Genomic DNA, 18,352 nt, shown 5'->3' on the forward strand with positions numbered 1-18,352 from the left:
AATATTCCAGTAGCCTTTACTTTTCAAAAAAAGCACAAAGTTTTTCATTTATATTAGGCCTTCAAACAAAACATGCATTCCCCCCCCAAAAAAAAAAGTCCATTAAAGTGGATAAACCCACAACAAATGAATTATTGTCCTTTTGGCAAAAGTCTGCTTAGCCACAGTAGATATGCTAATAATGTAAACAGAAGGCTCAAGTAAATCTCAATAAGTGTGTGCTTGTAACCTCTTACACTTATACAGGTATACAACATATCCCAACGTCACCGCGTCACTGCACGTTGGTTGATTGCGTCACCGCGTCAAAAAATTGCGTCACACGCCACTATTCGGCCTTGTTTTTAACTCATTCCAACGAAGGCCGAATGTGGCTTTTTTTGCCATATTCGGCCGAATATATTCGGTTACCGATTAATTGCTGCATCCCTAATTTTAACTTCTACACTGCAAGTAAGTTTCTAGAAGTCAATCAATCAATCAATCAATGTTTATTTATATAGCCCCAAATCACAAATGTCTCAAAGGACTGCACAAATCATTACGACTACAACATCCTCGGAAGAACCCACAAAAGGGCAAGGAAAACTCACACCCAGTGGGCAGGGAGAATTCACATCCAGTGGGACGCCAGTGACAATGCTAACTATGAGAAACCTTGGAGAGGACCTCAGATGTGGGCAACCCCCCCCCTCTAGGGGACCGAAAGCAATGGATGTCGAGCGGGTCCAACATGATACTGTGAAAGTTCAATCCATAGTGGCTCCAACACAGCCGCGAGAGTTCAGTTCAAAGCGGATCCAAGACAGCAGCGAGAGTCCCGTCCACAGGAGACCATCTCAAGCGGAGGCGGATCAGCAGCGTAGAGATGTCCCCAATCGATACAGGCGAGCGGTCCATCCTGGGTCTCGACTCTGGACAGCCAGTACTTCATCCATGGTCATCGGACCGGACCCCCTCCCTTGGACATAGGAGAAAACAGAAAAGAAGCGGCAGATCAACTGGTCTAAAAAGGAGGTCTATTTAAAGGCTAGAGTATACAGATGAGTTTTAAGGTGAGACTTAAATGCTTCTACTGAGGTAGCATCTCGAACTGTTACCGGGAGGGCATTCCAGAGTACTGGAGCCCGAACGGAAAACGCTCTATAGCCCGCAGACTTTTTTTGGGCTCTAGGAATCACTAATAAGCCGGAGTCTTTTGAACGCAGATTTCTTGCCGGGACATATGGTACAATACAATCGGCAAGATAGGCTAGAGCTAGACCGTGTAGTATTTTATACATAATTAGTAAAACCTTAAAGTCACATCTTAAGTGCACAGGAAGCCAGTGCAGGTGAGCCAGTACAGGCGTAATGTGATCAAACTTTCTTGTCCTTGTCAAAAGTCTAGCAGCCGCATTTTGAACCAACTGTAATCTTTTAATGCTAGACATGGGGAGACCCGAAAATAATACGTTACAGTAATCGAGGCGAGACGTAACAAACGCATGGATAATGATCTCAGCGTCTTTAGTGGACAAAATGGAGCAAAGTGGACAAAAAGTAGTAAAGTTAAAGAGACGCAACAGGCATGACGTCCATGCTGCTGATTCTGTGGAAATGAATCATTTACTGGAAGGGGCGTGTTCCAAAAAAGAGCAGTGCTGAGTTCAATTAGTATGGTCATTAATTATGTGGGAAAAAAAAAAAGTGTTAAACAGGTGGCCCTTTTTTAAGGATCAAGCCAACTGATGCTGCTTATGCTGGCTGTGCATCTTGGGGAAAATGTTTATCTGTCACCGGATTTAAAAACTGTTGAGATTGTGGCCACCTTCCACCCTGATAATCTGATTGATAAATTACTCAGGGGTGGCCATAGATGAAGTGCTGGCTGTCCAGAGTCGGGACCCGGGGTGGACCGCTTGCCTGTGCATCGGTTGGGGACATCTCTGCGCTGCTGACCTGTCTCCGCTCGGGATGATCTCCTGCTGGCCCCACTATGGACTGGACTCTCACTATTATGCTAGATCCACTATGGACTGGACTCTCTCACTATTATGTTAGATCCACTATGGACTGGACTCTTATTATTATGTTAGATCCACTATGGACTGGACTCTCTCACTATTATGTTAGATCCACTATGGACTGGACTCTCACACTATCATGTTAGATCCACTATGGACTGGACTCTCACTATTATGTTAGATCCACTATGGACTGGACTCTTACTATTATGTTAGATCCACTATGGACTGTACTCTCTCACTATTATGTTAGATCCACTATGGACTGGACTCTCACTATTATGCTAGATCCACTATGGACTGGACTCTCACTATTATGTTATATCCACTATGGACAGGACTCTCACTATTATGTTGGACCCACAATGGACTGGACTCTCACTATTATGTTAGATCCACTATGGACTGGACTCTCACTATTATGTTAGAGCCACTATGGACTGGACTCTCACTATCAGGTTACATCCACTATGGACTGGACTCTCACTATCATGTTAGATCCACTATGGACTGGACTCTCACTATTATGCTAAATCCACTTTGGACTGGACTCTCACTATTATGTTAGATCCACTATGGACTGGACTCTCACTATCATGTTAGATCCACTATGGACTGGACTCTCACTATATATATATATATATATATATATATATATATATATATATATATATATATATATATATATATATATATATATATATATATATATATATATATATATATATATATATATAAATCTTGGGTACATTAAACATATGTTTCTTATTTCAATCAAAAAAATATATTATATATATATATATATATATATATATATATATATATATATATATATATATATATAAATCTTGGGGTACATTAAACATATGTTTATTATTGCAATCACAAAACAAGTTTTTCCTTAAATAAAATAATGAACATGCTAGACAACTCGTCTTTTACTAGTAAGTAAACAAACAAAGGCTCCTTATCATTCTATTATTTTGTCTACATTATAAAGGACAAGCTGTAAAAAGTGATTATTAATCCACTTGTTCATTTACTGTTAATATCTGCTTATTTTCTCTTTCAACATGTTCTATCTAGACTTCTGTTAAAATGTAATAATCACTTATTATTCTCTTCTTTGATACCACACATCAGTTTTGGATGATACCACACATTTAGGTATCGATCCGATACCAAGACGTTACGGGATCATACATTGGTCATATTCAAATTGGTTATATTTTCTTCAGTTTATTAATACAATATGAATAAAAAAAGAAAAGAAAAGAAAAAAGATTTTGCGACGATAAAAGATATTGATGTAATCATAGTAGTACTGACTAGATACGCTCCTGTACTTGGTATCATTACAGTGGATGTTAGGTGTAAATCCTCCCTTGGGATTTGTTTAAATTGTCACGACGGCGAGCTATTGTATCCGACCTACGGTGTGCAGTGAAGCTATTCCTCGTCCTGTAAGAAACTTACTTCATTCGTCGCCATGGCGAGGATTAGTGATTTAGAAGTAGCAAAAACACTGCTGATTGCGGATGGACATTAGACGCTAACTTGTTAGCCATGTTTTCTCTTCCTGAGGGTGTTTCAGTGTTATACTCTTCACCTTTATCTTTACTTTTTTCACCAAAATGCATCCTTTCTCCCTTTTCTGTCCACACACTGTGTCTGCTTGAATGTACTCTACGTGTGTGCGCTGACGAACATGCTCCTCTGCTCGTAAAACTAGCAATGTCACGCCTATTATAAAAAAATATATACATCTAACTGGTACTTTTCAAACAGAGTACAGTACCGTTTTTGATTTATTAGTACCATGATACCTTTACTAGAACCGGTATACCGTACAACCCGAGCATACAGTTTGTCCTCTTTGCTTAATCAATTCCACTATTCAACTCCCTAAAATTAAAGATCTTCTTTTTTTGGAGAATATTTGTTGTACTTTATTGGGCAGCAGAATATTGTTTAGCTGTTTGCAAGTGCACCAAATCATTGAATTTCAACAGTTCAAAAGTTATTAAAAATATATACATGTTCCGTGTCAGAATTGTTATTTTATGTTGTTGACCGCACTACTATAATTAATTACATCAAATAATTTGCTTTTGGTGTCCTGATGAAGAGTTTCCAGAAAGGCATGACACTGTACAGACACTGTAATTCATGATTTACTCGTGGTGTCCCGCAGGGTTCTACCATCGGTCCCCTATTTTTCCAAACATGTCCTTGCAGCCACATATTTTCAAAACAATTCGTCGTATTTTATTGTCGGAATAATGATGTATAAGTTATCATACGACTCTTTTGCTTAAAGGCCGTTGCTATGGTTATTATCAATTGTGCAGAAGTTGTACAGTACAGTTGTACTGTGCAAAGGCACAGCGTGTGGTCTTCATTGCGAGTTGTCTCGTGTCAGCAGTTTGGTTTCAGACCCTGGCTGACAGACATCGATTACCTCAACCTGATGTGAACTTGGGACTTCCCGGATAAATAGAGGAGCACGTGGAACTGTACCTTAGAGCGTAGGGGGAAACTGTAACTGAGTGCACACCCCGATACGTCTCTCCTCATGAGGAAAAATGTAACTCTGTCTCTGCCTGATTCCTTCTTCTTGTCTTGTGTAATAGATAGATCAGTGTTTGAACCTGAAATTTATGCTGACGGAAGTTTGGATCCACACATGAAAAGCTATTTGAAGTACAAAACCTGCACTTTGGCTCTGCCTTACTTTAAGTGCATTACATTTACCAGTAAATCACGTGAACGTACTCAATTTACTTGCGGTATGTACAGCACGAATAGACACATTCCAAGCATACACAGACGTTAAAGCAGACTTAAGGTATGGCTGAAGCAAAACCCTCGAAGTGTTCGGGGAAAGCTCAGAATTGTGTTGTTTAAATAACAAATAGGTAATAATAAATCATCACCTCTTCGAGAGGAGCCAGATGAGGTGGTCTGGATGCCACCCGAACGCCTCCCTATGGAGGTGTTTCAGGCACGTCCTACTGGTAGGAGGCCACGGGGAAGACCCAGGACACGTTGGGAAGACTATGTCTCCCGCCTGGCCCGGGAACGCCTCGGGATCCCCCGGGATGAGCTGGACAAAGTGGCTGAGAGAGGGAAGTCTGGGCTTCTCTGCTTAGGCTGCTGTCCCCGCAATCCGACCTCGGATAAGCGGAAGAAGATGAATGGATAGCTGGTAATAATACATCATATAAATCTTACAAAAACAATAATAAACTTTAAAAACCATAACATATTGTGGAATTATAAAATCAATAAATGATGTAAAAGAATGAAAATAATAAATACAATTTTAAAACAATTTAAAACAATTTGGTTGGATAATGGTTAATAAAAATTGTCAGGAAAAATTTTGGTTATTTTCCTAGTCCTCCTGCGATGAGGTGGCGACTTGTCCAGGGTGTACCCTGCCTTCCGCCCGATTGTAGCTGAGATAGGCGCCAGCGCCCCCCGCGACCCCGAAAGGGAATAAGCGGTAGAAAATGGATGGATGGATGGGATGGATTCCTAGTCTTCAGATTTTAGGCATTATAGGACAATAAATGATGTTCATCATTTCAATACAAAGTTAATTTATTTTAAATTACTCTAGGCTGATTGTGTAAATACTTTTATTTATTTTAAATCACAAAATTGTACTAAACATAGTAGTAGTAGTATCAGCTCAGACATTTTATAAGTTAATAGGATATAACAATAATAATAAAATAATAATGCCAGGAACAGCTGGTGACGAACCCCAAGATTTTATTATTTTTCTGTCATCTTTTCAATTTTCACACATCTCTGAAAGAGAGATTATTAATATTAATTTCCTTTTTCTTTATTTAAATGATTTATCTGTATATATTTGTATTTTGTTTTCTTGCTGTTTCTTTCTTTTGTGGGAGGCGGTGGCATCGTTGGGATATAAACAAACAAACAAAATTGACAGGGCAGACAACAGATATATGATGTATGTAAATATGATGCAATGCATAGGAAGGGCAAATGCTGGATGTCAATAAAAATGAAATGAAAAAAAAAATAAGATAAAATAAAACTGTGGAGAGGCAGAGCTAACGGGTCGACGGCGGGGCAGGACACGCTGCAGCCCTGCCCAAGATGGCTGCAAGGAGACGAAGGATGCGGCGGATCGGAGAGGCGGGGCTTGCTGGGAGCGACGCCACTACAATCTAAATCAGGTGCGTGGCACACACACCGGCACACAATTAATTAATCTCCTCCTGCTGTATAAAAAGGGAGAACGACAACAACGACGCAGCCGACTGAAGAGAGCGAAGAACGAGCAGGAGGGAAGGAGCTGAAAAGCGACCGGACCGAAAGACAAGCTTGTTATTGAAAGAATAAAAGAGTCAAACCTGCTCAAGAGAGATGTCCTTCCTGGGTGGTCCATGCAACCCACACGACGACGGCTTAAGTCGGTCACAAAAACAAAACAAAAATGGCACTGCACATAATAATGGAGGTGACAGTTTTGATGTTAAAGTTCTAAAAACGTCAATCTTAATGGGCCCAGGTCTTGTTAAGATGTTATCGGTACGATATTCTTATCGATTTAGGTTTTTATCGGTTCTCTTATCTGTACTATATCTAATTTGTGGAAATAAAGATGTGAAAGAATGCATTTTATTTTGCAGGCGTAGGGGCGTGGTGATTGGCTCATGTGTTACATAGGAGGTGTTACCGTCTGTGACGGCATACTGATATGATTTCACTGCTCTTGTTGAGGGATGACTGGTCTGGGTGATATATGATAAACAGTTTCTCTTTTAAGCATAGGTTGCATCTTTTATTACCACTGTTGTAAAGTGTGCTGGATGCAATAATTTGCCATGTTATTGAATATTCAACATTATTGTCTTTGAGGTTCGAAATGTGCTTGCTGAGTTCTGTTAAATTCCGCAAGGTCTGGTTTCTAAAGGAGGCGTTGTGATTATTCCATCTTGTTTTGAACGCTCCTTCGGTTAATCCTACGTACGTGTCAGATGTGTTAATGTCCTTGCGTGTTACCTTTGCTTGGTAAACGACTGATGTCTGTAAGGTTTTCTGCAGCAGTTACATTCCTTATTGGTTTCGGAGTCGTTCAGTCTGGGGGTAGGCAGTCCTTTTGCAATTGCTTTGTTGTGATTTGAAATGATTTGTTGTATGTTATTCATACAGCTGTAGCTCAATTTAATGTTGTTCTTGTTGAATACTTTTCTTAGGGTGTTGCCTTTGGGGAAGTGTTTGTCGATCAGAGTGAGGAACTTGTGGCCGATATTAGTTGAGACGTTTTTGCTGAATGGGGGGTTGTACCAGATGATGTTGTTTGGTTTTCTGCTCTTTTTTGGTTGGTTTCCTGGCGTGGGTTCGTAGGTGAGGGTGAAGTTGTATCCGCTTTCATCAAGTGCTTTCTGGTACGGGGGTGGGGGCAGGGGGGGGGGGGGGGGGGGTTGCTTGGTCGGATTCAGCTTTGCTAGATGATATTAAAATTGTTATTTTTATTACATTTTATATATATATATACAGTATATATATATATATATATATATATATATATATATATATATATATATACAGTATATATATATATATATATATATATATATATATATATATATATATATATAGATATATATAGGGGTGGCATCGTTGGGATGTAAACAAAAAAATAATGATTTGACATTTTATATGACAAAACTGTACTAAACATATTAGCAGTAGTAATAGTCGTAGTAGTAGTAGTATCAGTTCAGACATGTAATAAGGAACTGCTGGTGACGAACCCCAATATTTTTTATTTATTTTTCTCATCTTTATCTATCTTGACACATCTCTGAAAGAGGTCCAGGGAGCCACTAGGGCGGCACTAAAGAGGTCACAGATTTCTGATTCAACCCAACTCACATGTACGGACCAGCCTCTTGATTGCATTACAACTTTACATATTTTTTTTTTTCATATTTTCGTTTCATTTTCGCAAGGATGAAAATCCACTAAACTGGTTCAATTGGAATGTATCTCGCAATATGGGTGATGCTCCACCCACACCACAGCGATGATACACCTCTGACCCACCCCAACTCCGCTCAGTCACTGCCAGGTGCGCGGAGGCTTTTATTCAAGGTAAGGTACCTGTTCTACATTATGTCACGCTTGTCTCCGTTTTTTCCACTGCCTCTGTGTTTTCTAGGAAGCTTTTGTTTTTCCTCGTGTGTTTGTTCAGTCCACATACTCACCGGGTGTTGTTGATTGTCACGGCAACGGTCCCTCGCCTGGGAAATTAGGTGGAAAAAGACCAGGTGCTTTTAAGTACATATTTAACAACAGCTCGCCGGCAGAGTTAGTCCATATTTGGTGGATTCGGAATATTGGGAAAGTTAAAAAAAAACCTAAAAAAAAAAATGTTTTCCTGTCGACAAAGGGACAAGAATAAGGAACGCATCTGAATAAAACATGTTAGCATGTGTCAAATGAAATGAATGAAAGTGAATATTTCTTTCTGCACAAAATAATATACATATACTATATATTAGATTTTATATAATATTACTACAATAATACATATATTTTACTCCAAGTTGCTCTTTGTTATACACTATACCCTATCCTGACTCTTAAAATACACAATAAACGTCAAAAATAATGACTATGAATTTAATTTTCTATTTTTATATTTATAAATATTTTATTTGTTTTTATATTTAATATTTAATATGGTTAATATTTATTAATATTTATTAATATTTATATTTGATAGTGGTATTATATATGTATTTTTATATTTAATAAAATGTTCTATTTTCTAGCAGTATTCTTTAGAGAAAAGAAAAAGAGAGACAAAAGAACGGCCGCACCTGTAGCAGGTGACATCCTGGAGTGTGAAAACAAAGACGCCCTGCAGCTCGCCCGACCAGTTTGGCAGCAAATGAGTCACAGTTTTTGCTTACCATTTGCATAAAAAATATTTTCTTGCGAATCATCTTTTCCGTAACCCTTAATTTTCATTAAAATGTGTCACAACGTCTACATTTCCCAGCCGATTCAAACTGCTCCCAAGTCCGAGCTAATGTTTGTCATTAGCTACCATGCTAACGTTAGCATGCTAGTTTTGTTTTTGTTTTTTTAAACCCTCATTTCGGAGTCAAATGTTTTGTTTTTTGACGCCTGATATCTGCCAGGAAGGTCGAATGCTAACGTGTTTTTTTTGATTGATTGAGACTTTTATTAGTAGATTGCACAGTACAGTACATATTCTGTACAATTGTCCACTAAATGGTAACACCCCAATACGTTTTTTAACTTGTATACATTAATCAATTCATGGTATCCGAGGTCATTTGTAAGTACACTATATTGCCAAAACTATTTGGCCACCCATCCAAATGATGAGAATTAGGTGTACTAATCCACAGGTGTATCAAATCAAGCACTTAAGCATGGACACTGATTCTACGAACATTTGTGAAAGAATGGGCCGCTCTCAGGAGCTCAGTGATTTGGACAACAAATCCAGTCTGGATATTTCCTGGCTCCTAAATATTCCTAAGTCAACAGTCGGCTTTATTTTAACAAAATCGAAAAGTTTGGGAACAACAGCAACTCAGCCACCAAGTGGTAGGCCACCAAGTTTTTCAACTTGTTTATATTAATCAATTCATGGTATCCGAGCATCCGAGTTATTTTTCAGCTCATTTGCAGGTACGCTATATTGCCAAAAGTATTTGGCCACACATCCAAATGATGAGAATCAGGTGTCCTAATTACTTGGTCTGGCCACAAATGTATAAAATCAAGCCCTTAGGCATGTAGACTGTTTCTACAAAAAATGTGAAAGAATGGGCCACCCTCAGGAGCTCAGTGATTTGGGCAACAAATTCAGTCTGGAAATTTCCTGGCTCCTAAATATTCCTAAGTCAACTGTCGGGTTTATTTTAAGGAATTCGAAAAGTTTGGGAACAACAGCAACTCAACCATCAAGTTTTTCAACTTATTTATGTTAATCAATTCATGGTATCCGAGCATCTGAGTTAGTTTTTAGCTCATTTGCAGGTACGCTATATTGCCAAAAGTATTTGACAACCCATCCAAATGATGAGAATCAGGTGTCTTAATTACTTGGTCCGGCCACAGGACATGTACACTTTTTCTACAAACATTTGTGAAAGAATGGGCCGCTCTCAAGGGCTCAGTGATTTGGGCAACAAATCCAGCCTGGAACTTTCCTGGCTCCTAAATATTACAAAGTCAACTGTCGGCTTTATAACAAGAAAATCGAAGAGTTTGGGAACAACAGCAACTCAGCCACGAAGTGGTAGGCCACCAAGTTTTTCAACTTGTTTATGTTAATCAATTCATGGTATCCGAGCATCCGAGTGATTTTTCAGCTCATTTGCAGGTACGCTATATTGCCAAAAGTATTTGGCCACTCATCCAAATGATGAGAATCAGGTGTCCTAATTACTTGGTCTGGCCACAAATGTATAAAATCAAGCCCTTAGGCATGTACACTGTTTCTACAAAAAATTGTGAAAGAATGGGCCACCTTCAGGAGCTCAGTGATATGGGCAACAAATCCAGTCTGGAAATTTCCTGGCTCTTAAATATTCCTAAGTCAACTGTCGGCTTTATTTTAACAAAATCGAAAAGTTTGGGAACAACAGCAACTCAGCCACCAAGTGGTAGGCCACCAAGTTTTTCAACTTGTTTATGTTAATCAATTCATGGTATCCAAGCATCCGAGTTAGTTTTTAGCTCATTTGCAGGTACGTTATTTGCCAAAAGTATTTGACCACCCATCCAAATGATGAGAATCAGGTGTCCTTATTACTTGGTCCGGCCACAAATGTATAAAATCAAGCCCTTAGGCATGTACACTGTTTCTACAAAAAATTGTGAAAGAATGGGCCACCTTCAGGAGCTCAGTGATTTGGGCAACAAATCCAGTCTGGAAATTTCCTGGCTCCTAAATATTACTAAATCAACTGCCGGGTTTATTTAAGAAAATCGAAAAGTTTGGGAACAACAGCAACTCAACCACCAAGTTTTTCAACTTGTTTACGTTAATCAATTCATGGTATCCGAGCATCCGAGTTAGTTTTTAGCTCATTTGCAGGTAGGCTATATTGCCAAAAGTATTTGGCCACCCATCCAAACGATGAGAATCAGGTGTCCTATTTACTTGGTCCAGCCACAGGATATGGACACTGTTTCGACAAACATTTATGAAACAATGGGCCGCTCTCAGGAGATCAGTTATTTTGGCAACAAATCCAGTCTGGAAATTTCCTGGCTCCTAAATATTCCAAAGTCAATTGTCGGCTTTATACTCAGGAAATCGAAGAGTTTGGGAACAACAGCAACTCAGCCACCAAGTGGTAGGCCACTACGTTTTTCAACTTCCATCCATCCATTTTCTACCCTTTGGGGTCGTGGGTGGCGCTGCTGCCTATCTCAGCTACAATTGGACGGAAGGCGGGGTACACCCTGGACAAGTCGCCACCCCATCGCAGGTTTTTCAATTTTTTTACGTTAATCAATTCATGGTATCCGAGCATCCGAGTTAGTTTTTAGCTCATTTGCAGGTACATTATATTGCCAAAAGTATTTGGCCACCCATCTAAATGACGAGAATCAGGTGGCCAGTGATTATATATATATGTATATATATATATATATATATATATATATATATATATATATATATAAATGTGTGTGTGTGTGCGTGTATACAGTACAGGCCAAAGGTTTGGACACACCTTCTCAGTGCAGTGTGTTTTCTTTACTTTCATGACTATTTACATTGTCGAGTGTCACTGAAGGCATCAAAACTCTGACACCTGCGAAGTAAAAACCATTTCAAGTGACTACCTCTTGAAGCTTATGGAGTGAATGCCAAGAGTGTGCAAAGCAGAGCAAAGGGTGGCTACTTTGAAGAAACTAGAGTATAAAAATGTTTTTAGTTGTTTTCACCTTTTTTTGTTAAGTACATAACGCCACATGTGTTCATTCGTATTTTTTGATGTGACAATCTACAATGTAAATAGTCATGAAAATAAAGAAAACACGTTGAATGAGAAGGTGTGTCCAAACTTTTGGCCTGTATATATATATGTATATATATATATATATATATATATATATATATATATATATATATATATATATATATATATATATATATACATATATATATATATATTAGGGCTGTGAATCATTGGGTGTCCCACGATTCGATTCCATACCGATTCTTGGGCTCGATGTTATGTATGTATATATATTTATATATACATGCATATATACATATATATACACACATATATATAAATATATATACATATATACACACATATATATATAAATATATATACATATATACACACATATATATACATATATATATATATATATATATATATATATATATATATACACACACACATATATATGTGTGTGTGTGTATATATACATACAGTATATATATACACATATATATAGATATATACATATATATATGCATATATACATACATATATATATATACATACACACAAACATACATATGTGCACATAAATAAACAAATATACAGTAAAAATGTATATATATATATATATATATATATATATGTATATATATACATCATTTTCTAATGTTTTACCCTTGACATATATACACATATACATATATACACATACACACACATATATATATATATATATATATATATATATATAGTAAAATTATCCAAATTATTTGATTTCAATGTTAAAAAAAACTAATTTTTTAAAGATAGAGTTTTGGTTAAAGGATAACAACATCAGGCAAAAAGACATATTTTTGATTTATTTGAAATGAAGTAAGAAATATCAGAATTAAGTGTGAGTTGTTTTTATCTAGAAAAATAGTGATTTTTACTTATCTCTTAGTTATGAAGTCAATTATTAATAATTAATTATTTACTGTTAATGATTTTCGCTCTCTTTTTTGTGCCCTTATGGACATTATCCTTTCCATCCTTACCCTTTCCATCCTTTGCAACTGAGCTATTGTGTGGAACAATTTCCCTTGTGGATCAATAAAGTTTGTCTAAGTCTAAGTATTTCTTTTTTTTTCGGATGCAAGACAAACACTTTCATTTTTTTTCTGTACTCTGTTAAACCGCCGTCGCTAACTTTTCACTTCCCGCCCCCTCAGGGTGGACACATCGACCACGCCATCCACCTGACCTCCAGACCCCCGCCCGCTTCCTCTCCTGCACCCCCGCCAGGCAGCAGCGATGAACTGGTCCGCCCTGGAGTCCCTCCTCAGCGGGGTCAACGAGTACTCCACGTCGTTCGGCCGCGTCTGGCTCTCCGTGGTCTTCGTCTTCCGGGTGCTGGTGTTCGTGGTGGCGGCACAGCGGGTGTGGGGCGACGACAACAAGGACTTTGTGTGCAACACGGCTCAGCCCGGGTGCAGCAACGTCTGCTACGATGCCATCTTCCCCATCTCCCACATCCGTCTCTGGGCCCTGCAGCTCATCTTCGTCACCTGCCCCTCGCTGCTGGTGACGGCCCACGTCAAGTACCGCGAGAAGAAGAACAAGACCTACACCCAAACGCACAGGGGGAATCACTATGCCAACCCTGGGAAGAAACGCGGAGGACTGTGGTGGACTTACTTGGTAAGTGTGATGAAAATCACCTTTTTTTTTTTATCAACGAGGATGTCCCACAATCAGTCTGGGGCTTTTTTGTCAATGCTGCAGCCTAAAATGACTCAATCGCTGCAGCTTTTGCACTATTTTGAGGCTTATTTTCTTTCATAAAGTTAAATTGACTTGTGTTTTATGAATTTGTTATCAGTGGTTGCAGTATTCTCAACCTCAAAAAAGACCAAGACTTCAACACTAACAAATACTGTTAATGTATTACTCGTTTTGTACCACATGGACTTAAAAGTAAAATGAGGATGTCCCACAATCATTCTGGGGCTTTTTAGTGAATGTTGCAGCCTAAATAACTCAATTGTAGCAGCTTTTTCAGAAAGGTGAGAAAAAAATTGCACTATATTGAGGCTTATTTTAATTCTTAAAGTTAAATCAACGTCTGTTTTTTTATGAGTTTGTTATCAATAGTTGCAGTATTCTCAACCTCAAAAAAGACCAAGACTTCAACACTAACAAATACTGTTAATGTTTTACTCGTTTTGTACCACATGGACTTAAAAGTAAAATGAGGATGTCCCACAATCAGTCTGGGGCTTTTTAGTGAATGTTGCAGCCTAAATAACTCAATTGTAGCAGCTTTTTCAGAAAGGTGAGAAAAAATTGCACTATATTGAGGCTTATTTTAATTCTTAAAGTTAAATCAACATGTGTTTTTTTAAGAATTTGTTATCAATTGTTGCAGTATTCTCAACCTCAAAAAAGATTACGGTTTCAACAATAACAATACTGTTATTGTTTTACTCGTTTTATACCACACAGACTTAAGAGTACAATGAGGATGTCCCACAATTAGTCTGGCGCTTTTTTGTCAATGTTGCAGCCTAAAATGAGTCAATCCCATTCCAAAAAAAGTTTCATTATTTTGAGGCTTATTTTTATTCCATTAAGTTAAATAAACTTGTGTTTTTGTGCATTTTTTATCAGTGGTTGCAGTATTCTCAACCTCAAAAAAGACCAAGACTTCAACACTGACAAATACTGTTAATGTTTTACTCGTTTTGTACCACATGGACTTAAAAGTAAAATGAGGATGTCGCACAATCAGTTTGGGGCTTTTTAGTGAATGCTGCAGCCTAAATAACTCAATTGTAGCAGCTTTTTCAGAAAGGTGAGAAAAAAATTGCACTATATTGAGGCTTATTTTAATTCTTAAAGTTAAATCAACATGTGTTTTTTTTTTAAATTTGTTATCAATAGTTGCAGTATTCTCAACCTAAAAAAAGACTATGATTTCAACACTAACAATACTGTTATTGTTTTACTCATTTTATACCACACAGACTCAAGAGTACAATGAGAATGTCCCACAATCAGTCTGGGGCTTTTTTGTCAATGTTGCAGCCTAAAATGAGTCAACCCCATTGCAAAAAAAGTTGCATTATTTTGAGGCTTATTTATATTCCATTAAGTTAAATCAACTTGTGTTTTTATGAATTTGTTATCAATAGTTGCAGTATTCTCAACCTCAAAAAAGACTAAGATTTCAACACTAACAATACTGTTATTGTTTTACTCGTTTTATACCACACAGACTTAAGAGTACAATGAGGATGTCCCACAATCAGTCTGGGGCTTTTTTGTCAATGTTGCAGCCTAAAATGAGTCAATCCCATTGCAAAAAAAGTTGCATTATTTTGAGGCTTATTTTTATTCCATTAAGTTAAATAAACTTGTGTTTTTATGCATTTTTTATCAGTGGTTGCAGTATTCTCAACCTCAAAAAAGACGAAGACTACAACACTAACAAATACTGTTAATGTTTTACTCGTTTTGTACCACATGGACTTAAAAGTAAAATGAGGATGTCCCACAATCAGTCTGGGGATTTTTAGTGAATGTTGCAGCCTAAATAACTCAATTGTAGCAGCTTTTTCAGAAAGGTGAGAAAAAATTGCACTATATTGAGGCTTATTTTAATTCTTAAAGTTAAATCAACATGTGTTTTTTTATGAATTTGTTATCAATAGTTGCAGTATTCTCAACCTCAAAAAAGACTACGATTTCAACACTAACAATACTGTTATTGTTTTACTCGTTTTATACCACACAGACTTAAGAGTACAATGAGGATGTCCCACAATCAGTCTGGGGCTTTTTTGTCAATGTTGCAGCCTAAAATGACTCAATCCCATTGCAAAAAAAAAAAAGTTGCATTATTTTGAGGCTTATTTTTATTCCATTAAGTTAAATAAACTTGTGTTTTTGTACATTTTTTAACAGTGGTTGCAGTATTCTCAACCTCAAAAAAGACCAAGACTTCAACACTGACAAATACTGTTAATGTTTTACTCGTTTTGTACCACATGGACTTAAAAGTAAAATGAGGATGTCCCACAATCAGTCTGGGGCTTTTTAGTGAATGTTGCAGCCTAAATAACTCAATTGTAGCAGCTTTTTCAGAAAGGTGAGAAAAAAATTGCACTATATTGAGGCTTATTTTAATTCTTAAAGTTAAATAAACTTGTGTTTTTGTGCATTTTTTATCAGTGGTTGCAGTATTCTCAATCTCAAAGAAGACCAAGACTTCAACACTAACAAATACTGTTAATGTTTTACTCGTTTTGTACCACATGGACTTAAAAGTAAAATGAGGATGTCCCACAATCAGTCTGGGGCTTTTTAATGAATGTTGCAGCCTAAATAACTCAATTGTAGCAGCTTTTTCAGAAAGGTGAGAAACAAATTGCACTATATTGAGGCTTATTTTAATTCTTAAAGTTAAATCAACATGTGTTTTTTTAAGAATTTGTTATCAATAGTTGCAGTATTCTCAGCCTCAAAAAAGACTACGATTTCAACACTAACAATACTGTTATTGTTTTACTCGTTTTATACCACACAGACTTAAGAGTACAATGAGAATGTCCCACAATCAGTCTGGGGCTTTTTTGTCAATGTTGCAGCCTAAAATGAGTCAATCCCATTGCAAAAAAAGTTGCATTATTTTGAGGCTTGTTTTTATTCCATTAAGTTAAATAAACTTGTGTTTTTGTGCATTTTTTATCAGTGGTTGCAGTATTCTCAACCTAAAAAAAGACCAAGACTTCAACACGAACAAATACTGTTAATGTTTTACTCGTTTTGTACCACATGGACTTAAAAGTAAAATGAGGATGTCCCACAATCAGTCTGGGGCTTTTTAGTGAATGTTGCAGCCTAAATAACTCAATTGTAGCAGCTTTTTCAGAAAGGTGAGAAAAAAATTGCACTATATTGAGGCTTATTTTAATTCTTAAAGTTAAATCAACATGTGTTTTTTTAAGAATTTGTTATCAATAGTTGCAGTATTCTCAACCTAAAAAAAGAGTACGATTTCAACACTAACAATACTGTTATTGTTTTACTCGTTTTATACCACACAGACTTAAGAGTACAATGAGAATGTCCCACAATCAGTCTGGGGCTTTTTTGTCAATGTTGCAGCCTAAAATGAGTCAATCCCATCGCAAAAAAAGTTGCATTATTTTGAGGCTTATTTTTATTCCATTAAGTTAAATAAACGTGTGTTTTTGTGCATTTTTATCAGTGGTTGCAGTATTCTCAACCTCAAAAAAGACCAATATCTCAACACTAACAAATACTGTTAATTTTTTACTCGTTTTGTACCACATGGACTTAAAAGTAAAATGAGGATGTCCCACAATCAGTCTGGGGCTTTTTAGTGAATGTTGCAGCCTAAATAACTCAATTGTAGCAGCTTTTTCAGAAAGGTGAGAAACAAATTGCACTATATTGAGGCTTATTTTAATTCTTAAAGTTAAATCAACATGTGTTTTTTTAAGAATTTGTTATCAATAGTTGCAGTATTCTCAACCTAAAAAAAGAGTACGATTTCAACACTAACAATACTGTTATTGTTTTACTCGTTTTATACCACACAGACTTAAGAGTACAATGAGAATGTCCCACAATCAGTCTGGGGCTTTTTTGTCAATGTTGCAGCCTAAAATGAGTCAATCCCGTCGCAAAAAAAGTTGCATTATTTTGAGGCTTATTTTTATTCCATTAAGTAAAATAAACGTGTGTTTTTGTGCATTTTTATCAGTGGTTGCAGTATTCTCAACCTCAAAAAAGACCAATATCTCAACACTAACAAATACTGTTAATTTTTTACTTGTTTTGTACCACATGGACTTAAAAGTAAAATGAGGATGTCCCACAATCAGTCTGGGGCTTTTTAGTGAATGTTGCAGCCTAAATAACTCAATTGTAGCAGCTTTTTCAGAAAGGTGAGAAAAAAATTGCACTATATTGAGGCTTATTTTAATTCTTAAAGTTAAATCAACATGTGTTTTCTATGAATTTGTTATCAATAGTTGCAGTATTCTCAATTTCAAAAAAGACTACAATTTCAACACTAACAATACTGTTATTGTTTTACTCGTTTTATACCACACAGACTTAAGAGTACAATGAGGATGTCCCATAATCAGTCTGGGGCTTTTTTGTCAATGTTGCAGCCTAAAATGAGTCAATCCCATTGCAAAAAAAGTTGCATTATTTTGAGGCTTATTTTTATTCCATTAAGTTAAATAAACTTGTGTTTTTGTGCATTTTTTATCAGTGGTTGCAGTATTCTCAACCTCAAAAAAGACCAAGACTTCAACACTGACAAATACTGTT

At 36.8% G+C, this 18,352-nt stretch overlaps 1 protein-coding gene and 1 long non-coding RNA gene across 2 annotated transcripts in view; one reads left to right on the plus strand and one right to left on the minus strand.

The window, feature by feature from the left end:
• Positions 1-8,521, minus strand: LOC133540030 (uncharacterized). The gene is made up of 3 exons (XR_009803528.1): positions 8,261-8,521; positions 4,943-6,454; positions 1-961 (listed from the first exon to the last, which is right to left on the minus strand). It is a non-coding gene; the product is annotated as an uncharacterized LOC133540030 (long non-coding RNA).
• Positions 7,995-18,352, plus strand: part of LOC133540029 (gap junction beta-3 protein-like) — a 20,516-nt gene continuing 10,158 nt past the window's right edge. The window contains exons 1-2 of the mRNA XM_061882499.1: positions 7,995-8,147; positions 13,216-13,684. Coding sequence (XP_061738483.1) covers positions 13,298-13,684 — 387 coding nt within the window. The 5' untranslated portion in view covers positions 7,995-8,147; positions 13,216-13,297. The remainder of the gene's footprint in view (positions 8,148-13,215; positions 13,685-18,352) is intronic.

This window comes from Nerophis ophidion, linkage group LG21 (assembly GCF_033978795.1).
Source record: "Nerophis ophidion isolate RoL-2023_Sa linkage group LG21, RoL_Noph_v1.0, whole genome shotgun sequence".
NCBI lineage: Eukaryota > Metazoa > Chordata > Actinopteri > Syngnathiformes > Syngnathidae > Nerophis > Nerophis ophidion.